General features: G+C 37.9%; 1 protein-coding gene and 1 long non-coding RNA gene across 7 annotated transcripts in view; one reads left to right on the top strand and one right to left on the bottom strand.

The window, feature by feature from the left end:
* The first annotated feature begins 2,230 nt into the window (after positions 1-2,230).
* LOC136846763 (uncharacterized) lies at positions 2,231-4,414 on the top strand. The gene is made up of 3 exons (XR_010855534.1): positions 2,231-2,367; positions 2,677-2,781; positions 4,182-4,414. It is a non-coding gene; the product is annotated as an uncharacterized lncRNA (long non-coding RNA).
* A 1,755-nt stretch (positions 4,415-6,169) lies between these two features.
* The window catches only part of LOC136846761 (multiple epidermal growth factor-like domains protein 6), a 50,659-nt gene continuing 36,857 nt past the window's right edge, over positions 6,170-19,971 (bottom strand). For 2 of the 6 annotated variants that reach the window (XM_067117969.1, XM_067117970.1), the window contains exons 15-32: positions 19,722-19,847; positions 18,992-19,101; positions 18,366-18,469; positions 17,561-17,733; positions 16,912-17,013; positions 16,526-16,681; positions 15,546-15,803; positions 14,714-14,854; positions 13,996-14,112; positions 13,556-13,684; positions 13,198-13,364; positions 12,556-12,684; positions 12,160-12,322; positions 11,564-11,746; positions 11,137-11,277; positions 10,242-10,355; positions 9,040-9,174; positions 6,170-7,957 (exon numbers count right to left, since the gene is read on the bottom strand). In XM_067117969.1, the coding sequence (XP_066974070.1) occupies positions 7,899-7,957; positions 9,040-9,174; positions 10,242-10,355; positions 11,137-11,277; positions 11,564-11,746; positions 12,160-12,322; positions 12,556-12,684; positions 13,198-13,364; positions 13,556-13,684; positions 13,996-14,112; positions 14,714-14,854; positions 15,546-15,803; positions 16,526-16,681; positions 16,912-17,013; positions 17,561-17,733; positions 18,366-18,469; positions 18,992-19,101; positions 19,722-19,847 (2,507 nt within the window). In that variant the 3' untranslated portion in view covers positions 6,170-7,898. The remainder of the gene's footprint in view (positions 7,958-9,039; positions 9,175-10,241; positions 10,356-11,136; positions 11,278-11,563; positions 11,747-12,159; positions 12,323-12,555; positions 12,685-13,197; positions 13,365-13,555; positions 13,685-13,995; positions 14,113-14,713; positions 14,855-15,545; positions 15,804-16,525; positions 16,682-16,911; positions 17,014-17,560; positions 17,734-18,365; positions 18,470-18,991; positions 19,102-19,721; positions 19,848-19,971) is intronic. The other 4 variants (XM_067117972.1, XM_067117973.1, XM_067117974.1 and 1 more) reach the window with 4 other exon arrangements.

Here is a 19,971-nt window from a genome sequence, read left to right as displayed (position 1 = left end):
CAACCAACCAACAGGTACGTAATTTCAAGCCGAGACGTAAAACCTAATTGGGTTCATACACCCATTAAATCCCCTCCCCCTGTAAACAACCCCATCCCAATCTCCCCTGGGGTTAAGTTTCTTGTGGCCCCAGCTGACAAGACACGGCGCCTGTGGCCCTAGTAATCGCGACGCCAGATATCTTGAGCAATCATTCTAAAGAATGTTTAGTTATTTGAGAAAAATCATTAAAGGGAAAAAATTGCCATGACACCAGTTGTTATGAGAGAGAGAGAGAGAGAGTGGATGAGCCTAATGAATAGTTCGTGCCAATGCAAAAATGTTTTTAGATGAAAAGCATAAGTAGGTACATAACTTACACTGGTCTACTCAAAATGCAAAAGTATTTGGTGGCTGTCTGAATATAAATATACTCTCCGCGCAAGACTGATTTACGATGTGAAAGGTATTATTTAACGTATTAATCTTTCTATGAAACCTAGGATGAATGTTTCATCAGTTTTTATATCCTTTTCCGCGATTTAATTTGAAGATCTTAAGCTCGACTTCAATTTGGTTCCCCTGTGTTGACTGAGTCTATAGGTCTAGAATCTGCTTAAGGATAACCGCGATATGTTATAAAATATGTTTTTATTAAAGATAATCCCAGCTCAAATATGACACGAGTCTCTCACGTTTCCATTAAGATTGTCATATCAATCCCGTAAAAGAGCTGACCAATCTTTTCACGCGAACTTTAAACTTCACTATTTGCCGAAGAAGTTTCACTGAGGATAATGAGATGTCATTATTTGTCTTGGCATTCATCAGCTGGAGTGACATACTGGATTAATGATTAATCAACTGCATTAACTGAATAAATGTAAGCAATGTTTTCGAAGAACGTGCCGCTACCCGAAGTTGCTTTTACCAAGAACGTTTTAAAAATTTGGTTCGGTTACCGGCTTTCCGGGATGTGGATCTAACTAGAGAGAGCGAGAGAATATTTGGTAATTTACTCATTGAGCTGTATTAATGGTATTTGGCAATTTACTGACAAAGAAGGACCTCCTCCTTTTGAAGGTTTAGGTTAGAGAGACTGAAATAACGACACATGCGCCTACGAAGCCAGAGGTTTATTTTGTGAAATACCTGATGGTGGTAAACCATCCCTACATCACAAGTAGGCCTCGAGACTGCATTTAATTCTGCTATACAAAGGGAACAGAGTAGGCCTAGACCTCGAGTCTGCATTGAATTCTGCTATACAAGGCGAACGGAGTAGACCTAGACATTGAGGCTGCGCATAATCTGGTATACAAGGAGAAGGCATCATCCGGGATGATAAACAGCATAAAACTCAGATATTCGATGAAAAAGATTAATATTTTTCAGACAGAAATGACCACACGGCCCTCGGTAACAGTGGTAAGGTGTCCGAATTGACAAACGATGGAAATGGCAAAATAAATAAACGTCAGATCAATTATTACTGAAATAAGTGCCATCTTCGACAGTGCTGAATGTGACGTCATCGAACTCAGTAAGAGACAATATTTCAATCAACTAGGATTTTATAATGTGTAATTAATAGAATTCACTATCTTCTAATCTTCTCAGATTTTCTCTTAACTCATTGCCCCTTACATATGGCTTCTAAGGTCTCTTATAAAAATGATAAAATTCAGATTCGTAACTGTTACTTTATAAGCTAATGATAAATATCTTAATGTGGAGCTTCTGAATAACAAGCAATGGCCTTATGAAATATTTAAAGAAAAAGCAACTTTCCTTATTCTGAAGTTTCCCTTATTTTTTTACGATTTTTATATAAATGCAAACTATATTCGAACCGCTTGTCATTTTCAAGTATGTAAGCATTGGCATAAAACATAACGTAAGGATAATGTCAAAAAGTACATTTAACGTCTACACCGTGTCTTATCCTACACATTTCTCATATTCTTAGAAAGCAAAACGAATAAAAAAAATGACAAAAAGAATGAAGTACACTTTCGTTTCACTGAGCCACTTCAGCATCCTTGAAAAACCACTCGTCAGCGGCGCAAGATGGTAAATTTAATTTCCTTGTCAGTGCGGTCCTTGGCCCGAAACGAAACCACACAAGACACCTTTACTCCAAGGAGTACATGATGACATTTGTTTTATTTTTGTAGTGTACTTTGTTATGGGTTCATCGCGTCAAGATCTAGTGTTCATCTATATAAGGACAATTTTATTGGTGCGTCATTAATTTGATTATCTTGCGAAGTAACGATCGGTGTTTGAGTGGAAATCCCCGCTATGGAACCTTCGTGTTAATTCCCATTCAGCGTCATGGTGGCTCATGGTAGCTGATTGTCAGAGAAAGGGAATGGTGTTTGGAAGGTAAATATTTTATTGCTTTTGTGGTTGTCAGATTATCTCTTGGTAATCTGCCAGCTTTAACTTAGAAATCAATGTGGTTTCTTGAAGTTAATGGCGAGTGACCAAATAGATAACTCAATGGGTTTGTTAGCAAGCAATATAAATTTGAAGTATTTTCTTTACAGCTGTTTACTTTAAATTCAGTATTTAAACTGATTTGAGCTTTTCATCGTTAAATCTGATAGCTTTGCTTTGCCTTAAGGTTTAAATCTAGTACAGGAATCTTATTGCATGTGAAATACTAAATACTAAAACTTGATTGAATTCCAGGTGTCGTCTGCTCAGTGAGTACGGATATGGATTCCGTGCACAGTACTGTGGACTAAGTGACGCGTTGTTGGCTATTTACTGACGCCAGAAAGGTTTCTTTTGCTGGTGAGTAGCCTATTTAATGACTTATTTTCTTAGACCTATTGAAGTTTCTTCCAGTTTTCGGGGTGTCTTAGGCTAAATTTTTAAGTTTATAGTCTTTCGTTGGTTGTCACTTTGGTCTTTTACTTTATGCTTTTGTGTGAATTCTTTCTCTGGATTATCAGTGTGGTCTTTGTCAGTACTAGTTTCTGGTCTATAGTTTAAAGCAGTACCTTTTTCTGGTAGTTTAGTTCTTGGCTTTTCTAGAGTTACATATCTAGATAATTTGGTCTTTTTTCTGGTCTGTAAATTCATTAATTTTGTAGATTCTAATCTTCAGTTAACGTTATTTCTGGTCTTCTTAACGTTATTTCTGGTCTACAGTTTAACTCCTTGTATCCTGGTATCTAGTGTTTCTGGTCTTACTGTCTTTTTAGTTTGGTCTTTAGTAGTCTTAGTCTTCTCGTTTTAAGTCTTAACTCACCCCCACCCCTGCAGGGGCTGTGCCCCCTGAGGGGGTGGGGTCACCCCCATACGACCTGTCATAGTATGCCTTCGGGTCCTACTATGCAGGTCTATGGGGTCACTGTTTTTGCTTTCCAGGTTCAAAGGAGGTCAGACTTTTGTGTGGGATTTTATTGCTAATATATAGGATGAGTGGAGAAATCTTGTGCTAAGGTCGAATCATTGAAGGTTTATTGTTGCTTAGGTTGAATCATTTGAGGAATTTTATTGCTAATATTCAATCACTGGATAAATCATTTTAGCTTGTATTGAATCGTTGCAGGGTTATTCGTGCCTAGATTGAATCATTTGAAGGATTTTATTGCAAATATTGAATCACTGGATAAATCATTTTAGCTTATATTGAATCGTTGCAGGATTATTGGTGCCTAGGTTGAATCATTTGAGGAATTTTATTGCAAATATTGAATAACTGGATAAATAATTTTAGCTTATATTGAATCGTTGCAGGATTAGTGGTGCCTAGGTTGAATCATTTGAGGAATTTTATTGCAAATATTGAATCACTGGATAAATCATTTTAGCTAATATTGAATCGTTGGAGGAATTATATATTTATTCACTTTCTATTGCTTATATTGAATTGGGGAAAATTTAATTGGTTACATTGAATCACTGGCAAAACTTCATTGCGTATACTTGAACCGCTGTAGGAATTTTATTGCTTGTTGTAAATTCTTTACTTCACGTCCACCATACCTATGTCCTCATCCTGATGCTTACTGTTTTGTAACTATTAATTTTTCTGGAACAAAAAAATTTAAAAATGGTGTTTGAGGGGAAGGGATCACTATATTAAATGCTAGTTATATTCTTGTATAAAAGCAGTAATTTGTTGTAGATTTTTGAAACTTTGATTTTCCAAGGAGGAAGTTTCTGCTGGTGTTTTATGTTTACAGGAATGATCAGCTACTGGGAGAAAAATTTGGATTCCAGTTAAGGTGGGCAGTTTGACGGCTTTGCAAGATTTTGTAGACTCCTAAGTGGATATCACTGGTCACCGACATACACCCTAAAGGTGCTAGATGGTTGAAAATTTTGTATATTTTCTGAGTAAACTGAAGGTCTTCAAAAGAAGCCTGTAGTATTGAAGGCAATTTTATATTCTGACCCAGAATAAAGAGGAAATGTCTTGTAGATTTTCTGTCGCAAGCCTTTTAATTCTGACGTTTGTTTCATGTGTTTTGTTTGGTCGATGTATTTAAATTCCCTTCCCTGGAAGTGGGTGACTTGGAGATTCCAAGTTCTTACCTGGAAAATTAAAATGTGCCTCCAGTTAGGCGAATGGACTGTAATGCTACAATGTAGTGTTGGAAGTGATAACATGGCTAATTAAAGTAAAATGCGGAATCCCGCAAAGTAGTAATAACCATTCTTACATTAAAAGTTAAGTATACCAAACTAATCTGAGGGTATTGGTCTAATAATGGTTGTGGATTTAAAAAAAAGTTTGATAGACTTAAATGCAATGTTACCATAATATTGTTAACTTGAAAAAGATTTGAAAGCAATAGCATTGCTAACTTGAAAAATAGTGAACAGCAGTTGTGAACCAGAATGGTACGAATTACTTTGAAAAATTTGAGGCATACAGTGAATAGCAAGTAGCACGGCTCGTCCTTAGGCCAATGGTGTATTTAAATAGGCGAGCTTTTGTAAACCAGGAAAGAAACGCCTCAAAGCTTCGAGGAAAGAAATCACGCACTGCCTAATAAAGATGAAAGTGGCAAGTAAGACCTGCTAATAATATGCTTAAAAAATGAAAGTGTTAAGTAGGCGGCTATGTAAGGAGGAACATTCAAGCTTTAGATTCAATAGAAAGTAGGATTGTGGGGTATTTGTAAGGAAAGGTGAGAGTCGTCCAAAGGTGTGGGAGTACAAAGCACTTGTAATATGTGAAGGATTAACTTGCTTAACTTAGTTTTACGAATAGGAGACCATTAGGAAATTGGAGCAAAGGAAAGGAAGAGCAATCAGTAAAACAGGCCCATAAAAAATTTTGTTTGACTTAAGATGTGGCTTAGAGAACTAAAGTAAGATGTGCAATGCGTCTAGTAAATGCGGTATCAAACCATAGACGACAATAGTTATAAAGTGGCGAAGTTTTGCGTGATGTAGATAGTTGTAGCATTATCTAGCTTAAGCCAGTCTTGTACTGGCACGGGCTCTTGCTCCTCGGCAGCCGACGAGAGTAGTAGCGCACAAATGTAAAAAGCCTAACTACTACTGATCTGAGAATTTAACTTAGGGGTTGCTTTACAACTTATTTTTAAGCTATGATAGGTCTAGAGATCAGTTAATGTGTGGTGTCAATCAGTGGGAAATTTGCTCATTATATGGAGCCTGTTTATTCGTATGAAAGATTGATAAGGGATTTGGAAGGGTCAACAGAATATATAGGTCCATGCCCGAAGAAAGCGGGGGGAAAAGTCTTTAGACTAATGGTAACCAGGGGAAGCTCGCCAAAAGACGTTACTTGTAACTAGACTCAATCAGGAGTTTGTAATTTTCTCTCTTTCGACCGATGACACTTCACTTTCATACGTTCATGAGAGAGAGAGAGAGAGAGAGAGAGAGAGAGAGGTATGATTAAAAAAATGAAATGAAAATGTTGAGTGATGGAAACGCAGCATTACTGTAGAGCCTCCGCCTTTAAGTTGAGGACTGGACCTGAAGGCTAGGCCTACATATTTACAGGATCCTTCTAATGAAGGAAGACATCACTCTCATCCTTTCCCCTTGCCTAGGCAGCCATGAGGATCTCGGCGAGCTCCTTAGGTCCTGGGCAAGTTAGTGATGCAACTGGTTTGGTTTTAAAATATTTGTTCAGACTTTATCGGAACGCCAAGTTCCTTCTTGCAAGCTAATGTTAATTAATACGACTAAACAGTTTTGTGGTTTTATTCATAAGTTAATTTTCGTTTGAAAGCTTAAAACAAAAAAGTATTTGATTTCAGTATACACAACTATGGTTTGGTTACACACAAAAAGAGCAGTTCAATAGTTTATAAGGCAGCGGCCCACTAGTCGTGGCCATCTTAGAAGAAGCAATTTTCTCTGCAAACATTTTTTTTTTGTAAGCGTTGATTGGTGCATACCACATTTTCCAACGGTATATCTGTCTCAAGGAAATGTTCTCGATTGCCTGCAGCTGTACAGTAGAATATCCTTCGTGTGTAGGATGCCTTAGGCTAGAATCTACGCAATAAATATAGGAAAAAATCTATAACAAAAACCGTTATACATAAATTAAGTTGATTGTATGATTCACAGTTTCGTTTGGGACGAATGAATCGGCGAAGTTAAAACACCCACGATTTTATGCAGTAGTAACGTAGTCTTCTAAATGTTCTTTAATACGGATTATAAAATTCGTAAACAGAACATGAAGAAATTCAGTAAAAGCTTTCTATCTCTGAAATTATACGTAAAATCATCCACTTGGCAGACATCTCGATAATCACAAAATGCTAGACTTGAAATCTACAGCTCTTCTCATACCCGATTCTTAGTACATTTATCATCAAAATATATCTATATATATTTTTCTGTGAACACATTTGATATATTAGTCCTATAAATATATATATATTTTTTTAACAACCAACGGTCGTAACAAAATATACTTCTGATATATGCTATTGTTTCCAAGTTTCAGTATTCCAATCTTTTACTATGTACTGCATAAAGGTATCCCACAATTATTATTGTTGCTGACTTATAATCTTTCTCTTAGTGTTAAAGTTGAATAGAGAAAGTTAAAGGATATTAACAAAACTTTGCGTAAAGGAAATGCGAATAAGTTAATTTAGTCTAAACTTAGCGAATCCTCTGGACAAAAAGTAGATAAAAAAACCTACTTATTTAAGTAAACTGTATCTTCAGACGCACTTATACGGGATCTGTCTTCGTAACCATTCTTTTTTTGATACAGCATCGATCAAGAAATGATTTAAGAAGTAATCCCGGTAAGAGTAATCCCTCTATTTTCTATGAGTCTGTGAACCATCACAAAGTAAGTACTGAAGTGAGAATAAAAGGCATTCTCAAGGAACTGGCAGTGACGTGCTAACACTGGTATTGTTTTCACAATAATTACCATTCAAATGTTTTTAACTAATAGAATATGGCGATGATATATCTTCTTGGCCTCAGCAATATAAATGGTAGTTGTAAGGAGCTATGGTTGTAGACATTTGTTATGTATTGTCACAACAATGATGCACAAACTCACTCACGAGTGTGTTGTAGTCATAGGCCTATCTTAGCAGAGTTCCGGTCACTCGGTGAACTTCCTGACTGCATAACATCACATTTCTCTTTGCATTTTTTCACTATTATGCAACTGTTATTTGTTGAATATCACGGCAGAGAGAATCATAGTTCATATCTCCCTCTTCATCCTGTTTAACACACGTAATACCACTCGAGTGTCATTCAAATCTATTGGAAAATTCACTGTTCAAAGCTAACAGCATCGGCCTAATGCCGAACCATTTTTTTTTCCTCTCCACATACTGATCTAGTGACACTGACGATCGCAGACCACATTATATGCTTCATTGTGCGTTTTCTTGAATCATTCGTGTGCAACTTTTTACAATATATTGCTCTGCTCAGCTCTCCTCCACGGGAATGTCAGCCCTGTCTCTGTGGTCAGGATGCGTCGTGAAAGCTGTCGAAAGAAGAAGTTGACAATAAACACTTTCAAACAAGTTTATCTCGACAGCGTAATGTTTGTGCGATGAGATACTCTCAAGATTTATTGTTTTAATTCACATAGAGGCTTTTACTTTATCAATTCCGTTACAGGTCGTGATGCATTGTACGCGTAAATGTTATTTTTAAGTTACGTTTTCTTGCTCGCAGCATTAAAAAACGTTGATAAAAATGGAATCCAAACGAATGTCCTTGTTTTACAGAGAAGTAGTTTTAGTTTAAACATGTTTTTAAAAAAACTAAAAAAAAAAAAAATAAATAAATAAATAACGAGGTCTCTCTGAAAAATAAGGCTATACAAATTCCTACGAAATATGGAACCAGTGCAAAAATTTTGTAATGACAGGGAAAGAATAGATGACAAAAAAAGTAGTTTTGAGGAAGGGATCTCGATTTATCGTCTTCACTCGTTCCGAAAAACATTGGAAATTGAAATGTGGCGCCAGTCTGGAATTATATAAAATCTAAAGAATACTGTAGAGATTACTGTGGAATAATTTCTGATTATGGAGACACAAAAAATAATTAAGAAATAGTAATAAGGGACCAACAGAACGATAAGGTATCCATGGAATAAAACAAAAATAAAAATCTAAAATAATAATTTAGAATTTCATCTTGGTTTACAGTTACTTACGACTGAATGATTTAACTGTGCTATATCTGCGGCAACAGAATTATGTCCCCTTCGGAAGGTAGTGCTGTCAGTGCACCTCGCAATGTGCGCTGTAAGCGTTAATTGAGGTTCTTTGCAGCGTCCCTTAGGACCCTAGCTACAACCCCTTTCATTCCTTTTACTGTACCTCCGCTCATAATATCTTTCTTTCGTCTTACTTTCCTTAACCCTCTCCTAACAAGGTTTTCCTGTTACACCTTTAATAAAACCTTTCTACTCTCAGTTTCCCTTTCAGCGTTGAATGAACTCATAAGCCCCAGCGCTAGGCCTAGGCCTAAGTTTAACATTCCAATCCCATGGCTCCAACTGAAATACAAAGTTATTGTTTCGTTAGGAAGTGAGACTGCTGTACATATACTCACCATCTTTCTCCTCACACGTAGGCCCCAGCCATCCTGGGGCACAAGTACAATGCCCATTTGCTGGGTTACAGCTTCCTCCATTATGGCACCGACAAATTTCTTTGCAATCTGGACCATATCTCCCTTGGCTACACGCTGCAATGTAATACATATAATGTAGGCCTACTTTTGGTCAGTAATATGGGAATCAATTTCAGCTTTTCAGTTGCTTCTGTAAGATCCTAGCAAAGTCTTCTGAAGGGTAGACCTACCCACAGTTTCCCAACGTTTTAAGTACCTTGTTTCCAAGCTTTAACGACAGAACCATCTCCCATCAAAGGTGCTCTGTAGGCATTACTTAAGGTTCTTTGCGGCGTCCCTTAGGACCCTAGCTGCAACCCCTTTCATTCCTTTTGCAATGCCTCCGTTTATATGCTCTTTCTTCCATATTACTTTCCTCAACCCTCTCCTAATAATTGTTTCATAATGCAACTGCTTTGAGGTTTTCCTCCTGTTACACCTTCAGTAAAACTTTTTTACTCCCAATTTCCGTTTCAGCGCTGAGTGGCCTTATCAAAGGTCCTAGAGGTAGGCCTAAGCCTAAATTTTATATTCCAATTTGATATATCACCCAGCAAGGCTATCCATATAAAATCAAACTTAAGGAATGTGTATATCTACGAAAAATGCAAATTATCTTTCGAGAATTTGCAAATTTTGATGCTTTGGTGATTTTTTTAAAATAAAAATTATGTGATGATGTGGCAATGCAGAGTTGTAAGAATCCCGTTTTATTCATTACAGGCTGAAGGTGAATCCAAAATAAAAGACTGTAGGTTTGCGCATTCAGGAAAAATTCAAATGATCTTGAATCTGTGACTTTTTTCTTTCGGACACTAATCTCCTTCCCTCCTTAACAAGGTGAATTATTATTTGATGTTATTCTCTGATTACTAACTAAAATATCATAGCTAGTATTTGAGGTTTTAAATCAATATTACTTAAGTTTAAGAGTCAGCAAAATCATCTCAGAGGTAAACTACCTGACCTGAGATTCTTTGTAAAGAGAAAACATTAATATTACTCTCTGATTGTTAACTAAAAACTCATAGCTAATAATTTAGGTTTTTAATGAATACAGCGGAAGTTTGGCTGTCAGCTAAATTTACATCAGAGGTAAAATAGAATTTTGAGATACTTTGTAAAAGGACAACATTAGTTACCAGAGGTGCAATTTGGTCCCGTGAAACCAGCAGGGCACAAGCACTCGCCAGTGTCTTTGCGACAGGGGTAAGGGTCGCATTCGCACTCTTCTTGGCAATCCTTCCCGTAGGTTCCTGAAAAATAGCATTTTTTTTTCCAAAAATAGCTACTTCCATCAAGCCTTCCTTTATGATGCTATACAAAGATTATTTGGGGTTAAAACTCGATTACACTGGAAGTAAATATGTCATCCATGATTCTGGTTCAATGTCTAAAGATATATATAAATTTTTTTGTATTTTCTGAAATGGTAAATTACAGAAGACTTGTATGCAAATTAGTACAGTATATAATAGATGGAATGTTAGGTGAGTGACATGAAAGAGCTGTAATATGTGAGCAAGCTATTAAAGCAAGTGAAATTTTTAGACTTTCTCATCTGAGGTGGTTAAGCTCACAGCAGGTTCAGTGTTATTTCTTCAGTAACTCCAAGAACTTACAGAACTACAAACATTTATTATGATGTGAAGGTGAAAAGTGATTAATACTACAAACACTTCTCATGATGTGAAGCAGAAAAGTGATTTAGAACTACAAACATTTCTCAGGATGTGAAGAAGAAGAGTGATTAAGAACTATAAACACTTCTTATGATGAGAAGAAAAAAAGTCATTAAGAACTACAATTTCTCATGATGTGAAGAAGAACAGTCATTAAGAACTACAGACATTCCTTATGATGTGAAGAAAAAAAGTGATTAAGAACTACGAACATTTCTCATGATGTGAAGAAGAAGAGTGATTAAGAAGTACAAACATTCCTTATGATGTGTAGAAAAAAGTGATTAAGAACTAGGAACATTTCTCATGATGTGAATCAGAAAAGACAACATCAAGTTACACAAAAGAGACTAACCAGGTGGGCAGCTGATGGAACAATCTTCCCCAGTAAATCCTGGGGCACAGTGGCATTCACCGGTCTGGGCATCGCAAGAGGCCTCATTTTCACACTGGCAAATGCTGCTACAGTAGTTCCCGTAAAACCCAGGAGGGCAAGCTGGAAGGATAAAAGAGTATATAAAGTTTTCTTATAAACTGAATTTATTATAAACAATTGGATAATCTTCATTTCTTTCTTCACCTGGGTTTAGGCTTAGTAGTGGATGACAAGTTTCCAAAAATGTGAAGAAATCGAGGAATTAAGAGGATATTGTGGTTACTAAAGACCACAGAATGCCAGTATCTTTCCACTTAGTAATGATAACATCAAAAAATAGGCCTAAGCAGCACTATCTTCCAATATAGTTGTGGCAAAATAAAAAAAATAGGCCTAAACAGCTAACCGAATTCGCAGTATCTTCCATAGCGACCCGGTCCGCACTCGCAACAACCGGTGAACCGGTCACAGGTCCCGTTCAGGTGGCAGTCGCAGTCATACTTGCAGTCCGGACCGTAACGGTTCGCCTCGCAGGGCTGGTCACAGTTTGGACCGGTCCAACCAAGTCCGCACTGGCACACGCCATTTGCTTGAGAAGGAGGAAAAAATGAGGAAAATCAATGTTAGATTTTTATCTCTAGGCCTATTTCAAGGCTAATGTACAAGGTCAGTCTAATAAACAAGGTCAGGGAAGGTCATCCCATCCATAGAAATGATAAACAACATACCACACTGTTGATACATACCTGTCCTGGCCCTGTTTGTACATGAGACCAGTCACTCTCCAACATACAGAACTGTTCAAAATGTTTCTTTTACAAAATATAGAAATTTCTTGTCACGCCCAAATAATATATATAATATAAACTTTTAACATTCCGTATCTTTCAGCCTGAGAACAGAACAATAAAGATATTTAGTAATGCGTTTAACCCTTTAAACTCCTAAGCATCTCCTCTCAGAATCTGATTCAGAGAGCAAAACATAGATGGCAGCACCAACCTGGGTGACAAATGGCGTCGTTCTTACACTCGCACCTATTTGCGCAACGCAGTCCCCACGTGTTGGGCGAACAAGGATTCTCGCATTTGGGTCCTGTGTATCCTGCGGGACAGTTGCACTCTCCTGATCTGCTGCAGACGCCGCCGTGGAGACACTCGCACGTCTAGGAAAAGATATAAAAAAGGAAAACTATAATATTATGTCTAGGAAGGGCCATAGAAAGGAAAACTACACAGTATCAAGACCCAGTTTCAAGTGGACCTTCTCTACCAGCCAGTGAATTTGCCAGAGAGTTCTCCTAACTAACATCATTATCAATAACTCAGTGTCTGCCAATCAGCGAATTTCCCAGAGAGCAAATCTGTCGCTGCATTGAGGGAAAACTTTCTTGCTTACCTGGTTGCAATGCTCATCAAATGTACCAGTGGGACAGGTGAGAGAACAGGTTGGTCCATAAGTGCCCGGCTGACAGTGGCACTGCCCGGTCACCGGATCGCATTTTTCGTTATTGGAACATTGGCACTTCTGTGAAGATTCGTCGTGAAAAGCAAGCAGAATTGTGAGTTAATTCCCAGGGCATAATTTGGTGATGAAGAGTTATCTTTCAGAGCCAATGTTTTCACGTGAAAGTATATTATTATTATTATTATTATCATTATTATTATTATTATTATTATTATTATTATTATTATTATTATTATTATTATTATTATTATTATTATTATTATTATTATTATTATTATTCAGAAGATGAACCCTATTCATATGGAACAAGCCCACCACAGGGGCCGTTGACTTGAAATTCAAGAAGCTTCCAAAGAATATTATGGTGTTCATTAGAAATAAGTAACAAGAGGCAAAAGGAAATACAAAAAGAAGAGATCAATTACCAAAAAAGAAGAAAATAAATTAACAAAGTAATAAGTAAATAGATGAAAATATAAGTAAACTATTAAAATACAAGAAGAACTGTTTCAGAGTTTTATGGTTGTTTGAAGTGGGCATCGTTATTTCCCCGCCCATCTTCGTTTTTCTCACCTGTTTACAGCCGACCCCGTAATACCCAGGCGGGCACTGCCGTCTGCATTTACGCCCACGGAACCCAGCAGGGCAGATACAGTCGCCTGTTTCAGGATCACAAACCGAGGCTCCTTCGCATTCGCATCTCATCCTACAACCTTTGCCCCAGAATCCTTCCTCGCAATCTGTTTGAGGAAATAGGACTTCTAAATATTACTCACGTACTTATATATAAACATTTGAATGGGTCAGTGCTTTTCAAAACAATTGTGAATAGAGGCAGACTGTTTAAATCTGGCTTGCTTACGTACTGCCATAGGCATTTGGGTATCAAGATCATATCTCCGAAGGGGAGGACATTGAGTCAAGTACTTACACAGATGACACTGGTGCCCCCGACGGCCTGGGGGGCACGAACAAGCACCAGTAACGTGGTCACAAGGCTGACCACTCTCACACTTACAGTACTCGCTGCAATCTTGGCCATAGTATCCACGAGGGCAGACTGGAAGGATTGTGAGAAAGGAAGTTTTACATATATCCCCCATGAGGAAAAAAAGCCAATCAAAGGACCCCTAAATAGGCATACCAAAGCATCAGGTTGAACTATCTAGTTATCTACAGTAGCCTGAAGATGTCAGACTACAAAGGGTACTCAAATCTATCTACACCCTACAGCTGTCAGACTACAGAAGGTACTCAGGGATAAAAGCTATTCGTCAGACTAGGAAAAGCTCCACAACCCCAGCTTCCTACGTTACAAGTACAGTGCCATTCCGTTCAGTCTGCTTGATAACATGTGTCTGTGGCACTCACTGTATTGGCACTGCTCTCCTGTGAAGCCGTCTGGACACTGGCATTCTCCCGTCACTGCGTCGCAGATTCCTCCGTTGACGCAACTGCAGGCTTCTTTGCACTCTTCTCCCCAGAAACCTGTAATTGACAGGTACCCTGTCAGAATCACCTTGTTGGAATCAGAGTCCTTATCAGGATCACCTTGTTAGATTCAGATTCCTTAGTAGAATCAGATTCCTTACCAGAATCAGATGCGTTATCAGAATCAGATATCTTATGAGAATCACCTTATCAGGATCAGATACCTTATCATAATCACCTTAATCAGAATCACCCTGTTAGAATCAGATTCCTTATTAGAATCACCTTATCAGAATCAGATACCTTATCATAATCACCTTAATCAGAATCACCCTGTTAGAATCAGATTCCTTATTAGAATCATCTTGTTAGAATCAGATTCCTTACCAGAATCACCTTGTTAGAATCAGATATCTGAGTAGATTTAGATTCCTTATCAGAATCATATACGTTATCAGAATCAGATATCTTATTAGAATCACCTTATCAGAATCACCTTGTTAGAATCAGATACCTTATCAGAATCAGATTTCTTATCAGGATTACCTTATCAGAATTAGATACCTTATCAGAATCACCTTGTTAGAATTAGATACGATCGACACTGGAAGACTGTGAGAATTCACCGGAAAACCTGTAAAAGCATTCGTAAACATACCCTGGGGGCAAGGCTTCTCGCAATTCTCTCCTTCCCACCCAGGGGCACAATCGCAGGATCCTGTTACCGCGTCGCAACTCCCACCATTCTCGCATTTACAATCCAAAATGCAGCTTGGTCCGAATTTCCCGTCTCCACAACCTTTGAAAAAAGAATAAAATTATAATTAATCAATCTTGAAAATCCAATATATATCTCGGTAAGTTTCCGCCTCACAGCGGGACCGAATTCTCCCGCTTATCTTTCAAGTGAGAGACCAGGGCGTTAGCTATTCATCCGCACTGGACTCTCCCGTTTGAAAGATCGGCGTTGTTCAGTCCCGATGTGAGTCTGAAATTTTACGGTCTCACGAAGATATTATTTACTAATATAATTACTTGACTGAACAATATTGAAAATGTTGTAAATAATACCATAGAAGTGAGATAATCTGAGAGATTTGCTTAGATAATGAGAAATTTAGCATTCTCTCGTTTGTAATTTTGCTTTCGTCTCCAAGGGGCTGGTACTAAACATGGGGGATGAATATATTCGTGAGGCCGTCGCATTTACATCTGTCTATATCTCTCTTTGAGAGTCTTTCCATTCATCAGTGCACCTCGAAATGAACTTGTTTAGAACGTACAGACATGAGCACAAAGGTTGCTTGAACATATAGATACGGGCACAAAGATTGACTGAGCTTATAGATACGGCCACAGAGATTGCTTGACCTTACAGATACGGGCACAAAGATTGCCTGACCTTATAGATACGGCCACAAAGATCGCTTGACCTTATAGATACTTCCACAAAGATTACCCCTGAAACCTCCACGGGCAAAAATAGCTACCTTCTTCACAGAAGACGCCCATGAAACCAGACGGGCAGACGCACGCCCCCGTCTCGTGCTGGCAGGTCCCGGCGTTCAGGCACATGCAATTATACAAGCAGTTAGCGCCGTAGGTTCCGGGCGGGCATCTCTCATGGCATCTGGGACCCGTGTAGCCAGGCGCGCACTCGCATGCACCCGTCTCTCTGTTGCAGGTGCCCGCATTGAGGCAGAGGCAAGTGTTTTCGCAATCGATGCCCCAGCGGTCCGGCGGACAGACTATAGGTGATAGAGATTTTGTGGTGTTACAGTGTTACTGTGGCGGCTGATTTTAGCCTTAGTGTGAGTGGTATTTTTTTTTCTTATAACTTGAAGAATAAAACTAGTTTTTTTTATTTATAAGTGATATCTTTTTTTTTATAGCTTGAAGAATAACGCTAGTTTTTTATTTATTTATTTTTTGTTTGAATAAGTTTTCGAGGGACACAAGGGAGCTTATTTTCATATTTATACAAGTGATATCTTTTTTTATAACTTGAAGACAACGGCACTTTGCAGAGTGAAAAAGAGATGATTTTATATTTGCTTTAAAAGGGATGAATTTCGCGAATAAAATTAGTTTTTTGTCTATTTGTATTTGTTTTAAAAGAGATGATTTCGCGAATAAAATTAGTTTTTTTTATCTATTTGTATTTGTTTGAAAAGAGATGAATTTCGCGAATAAAACTAGGGTTTTTTATCTATCTATATTTGTTTTAAAAGAGATTAATTTCGCGAATAAACATAATTTTTACTTATTTGTTTATTTTTAACTTCCCAAGGGGCCGAAGAATGCTTATTTTCGTGTTAATAAGGTGACATCTTTTCCCTATAACTTGAAGACAATACCACTCTGCAGAGCGCAAGAGATGAATTTCGCGAATGAAAATAGGATTTATTTATTTATCTACTTTTAAATTCCCGAGGGCCGCTAGGAACAACTCACAGAACTCTCCACTCACCTTTGGAACAATACTTCCTATCTTTGCCGGGCGTGCAGATGCAATCCCCAGTGATGGGATTGCAAACTGCCCCTTCGTCACAGTCACACCTTCGGAGGCAATCCTTCCCCCAAAAGCCCGCAGTACAGGGGCGGTCGCAAAGCGTTCCATGCCAGCCTTGAATGACACCCGAAAAGTTGGACTGCGCAACGTGCTTTTTTTTTTTTTTTTTTTTTTTTTAGTCTAGTGTCTCACATCAAACTCCTAAATCTAGAAATGTCAGATTTCTCAACAGGTAAAAGAAAGAAGCGTGCTTTTATTTTGTCTGTTTTAGTCTAGTGTCTGACATCAAATTCATACTCTAGAAATCTCGATTTCTCAACAGGTAAAAGATAAAGAAAGCATACCTGGCTGACACACGCATGCACCGGATGTGGCGTCGCAATTGGCAGCGTTAGCACAGCTGCATTTCATAAAGCATCCTGGACCGTAAGTACCCTCTGGGCAAGCTAGTTTGTGGTTAGACAAAGGGAGGAGTAGTAGTATTGATGAGATGTGGTTGGTATTGCAGAGAATGTTGTTATCAGATCAACACGTCATGAAATGGAATTCTGATTTAGGACAACAAACTTGATTTGTTTGTGAATCGTTGTGTTTGTCATGTAAAAGGAATGGGGGGGAAGTCTCCATTTAGAATCTTCAGTTGTAATGGATTGTGTGCATAGAACAACAACAACAACAAAAAAAAAACACGAGCTCCTATGAATTGTATGCACAGAACAACAACAAAAATAACACGAGCTCCTAAACTAAGCAAGGTTTAGAACAACAATGAAAATGAGTATATACCGATTTTCTCTATCAGTTTCTTTCGTTAATCTTTCGTCTTACTCTAAGTTACCAATGTTAAATCAATGTTAAAAACGAAACCTTTCCCAGTAAACAAGTATATATATGTAGTTAAACTTCTTTGTCAGTTCGGCAATGATGAGAAGGCGAGCTAGCCAAACAAACCTTGTGCATGCATTAAAATCAAATCACTCTTTCTCGACTCACGCTCGTTACAGTTGGGTCCTCCCAGTCCCGGTGGGCATTGGCACTTGCCCGTGACCCTGTGGCAGTGACCTCCGTCGGGGCAGTCGCAGACGTTGACGCAATCCGGCCCGTGTCTCCCTGGGGGGCATAGCTGACCACAGTGCTCCCCCGTGTACCCTGCTTTGCATTCACACCTGTTTTGATGTAAGTCAGTGGCTTTATGTAGCTTTATAAGTTGCTAGTTTTATAAGTCAATAGCTTTATAAGTCGCTAGGTTTGAAAGTCACGTCGCTAGATTTTGAGGTCACTAGCTTTATAAATCACTAGCTTTATACGTCACTTGTTTTATAAGTCGCTATCTTTATAAATCACCAGCTTTATACGTCACTTGTTTTATAAGTCGCTAGGTTTATACGTCACTAGCTTTATAAATCACTAGCTTTATACGTCACTATCTTTATAAGTCTCTAGCTTTATACGTCGCTATCTTTATAAGCCATTGTCTTTATAAGTCACTAGCTTTATACGTCATTATCTTTATAAGTCGCTATAGCTTCGTACGTCTCTATCTTTATAAGTCGCTAGCTTTATTTATCTACAATGAAGTGGTTTTTTAGAAGTATTCATCTGGAAAATATCATATATCACTATAAATTCCTGTTCCAGAACTTATTAATTTTTTTAATCAATAACGACAAATTATCGGCAGCGCCATTTATGACTTTGGGAATATTACTGAAACGTAAGAAATTATTAGTTATGTTGTCTATATATACGATTGTGTGTGTGTGTTTATTTGCATGTGCATGTGTGTGTGTGTGCATACCTCCCAGTTATCGGGTTGCAAGAAGCTCCGTTGAGGCATCTACAAAGGCGCCGACAGTCAGTACCCCATCTACCCGGACCACAGCCCTTTTGGCAATCTGCACCCTAGGAATAAACGGTATCGGTCGGTTTCAGATTAGTACAGAAAAATACTTGAGCAGTCTTTAAGATTAGAGACTGAATAAAAAGCTACAGTATCAAGTAAACAAACAGACATTCAGTAATGTTTTAAGTTGTGGGTACCACGCAGCAACAACATTTCCATATGTTATCAGGAATGAATATATGACCTTTAGTTTATTGCCTTTCAGAGTGAGTATCCAATCTACGACTTGAATTCTTATATAATTTGGAGTAGTTTACAGTGACCAGATTAACATCTCTCACATTTCTCTCTTCAGAAAGGATTGAAAACTTATTTAGAATAACTATGGAACTTCCATCTGAATGCATCATATTGTTCAGTATTGGTAAAATTTTTTCCATATCTCCATATCACATTATTCAGTGAAGAGAACAGTAGCTTCTCTTGGACTCAGTTGTCAGTATCGTCTTCTCTGGCACTTGTTTATATGATAATCTCCACACACAATTCACTTACAACCTACAAATATAATGGGCACTCACCATGTACCCTGAGGGACAGCGGCACTTGCCAGTGATTCTGTCGCAAGTTGCATTCCCTGGACACTGGCACTTTTCTCGACAGCTTTCTCCCCAAGAGCCCTCCTCACAACCTAGTAATACGTTACTGTTGATAAATTTCCTGAATTCTTTTTGGTATAGAGGCCTCTTAGATAGAAATGATCATGATTTAGGAAGAAATGTGACTACAATAAGAGTTGCAACTGAATATAGTAAAATGAAATATTTTTCACGTTTTTTACATAAAGACCCCTTGGATAATGGGGTGATGTGATTCAGAAATAAATCAAACAATATTAGGAAGAAATATGACTTGTAAATGAGGCTTGAAACTAAATGTAGTAAAATGAAATATTTTTACTTTTTTTGACATAGAGACCCCTTACACAGAAAGGCGACCATAACTCAGACAAAGGATATCTGGGAAGAAATATGGTGAAATGAAATAGTTTACACATTTTTGACAGAGGAGTGATCATAATTCAGACATTGATCAAATAATATTTATGAAAAATAAGACCAAAATGAGACTTGCAACTAAAAATGATGAAATAAAATATTTTCAAGTTTTTGACACAGAGGCCCCCCAGACAGAAAAGTGATCATAACTCAGAAATAAATCAAACGATCTTAGGAAACAGGACCAAAATAAAACTTGCAACTAAATATGGTGAAATAAAACATAATCAACAGAGTTATGAAAGCTACTGACGGTCAACACAGTTCGGTCCATGAGTGCCAGGTGGACAGTGGCATGATCCAGTCACTGCGTCACAGGGCTGCAGGCCACAGCGACACTTTTCCTTGCAGCCTATGCCGTAAGTTCCTGTCTCACAAACTGCAAAAAGCAAAAGTAAAATTGTCTGTCTCACAAACTGTAAAAAGCAAAAGTAAAATTGCCTTCTCACAGGCTGTAAAAAGCAAAAGTAAAAGTGTCTGTCTCACAAACTGTAAAAATCAAA

This window comes from Macrobrachium rosenbergii, chromosome 15 (genome assembly GCF_040412425.1).
Source record: "Macrobrachium rosenbergii isolate ZJJX-2024 chromosome 15, ASM4041242v1, whole genome shotgun sequence".
Lineage (NCBI taxonomy): Eukaryota > Metazoa > Arthropoda > Malacostraca > Decapoda > Palaemonidae > Macrobrachium > Macrobrachium rosenbergii.
Note: the sequence above shows the minus strand (reverse complement) of the source record. Positions and strands in the feature narration are given on the sequence as shown.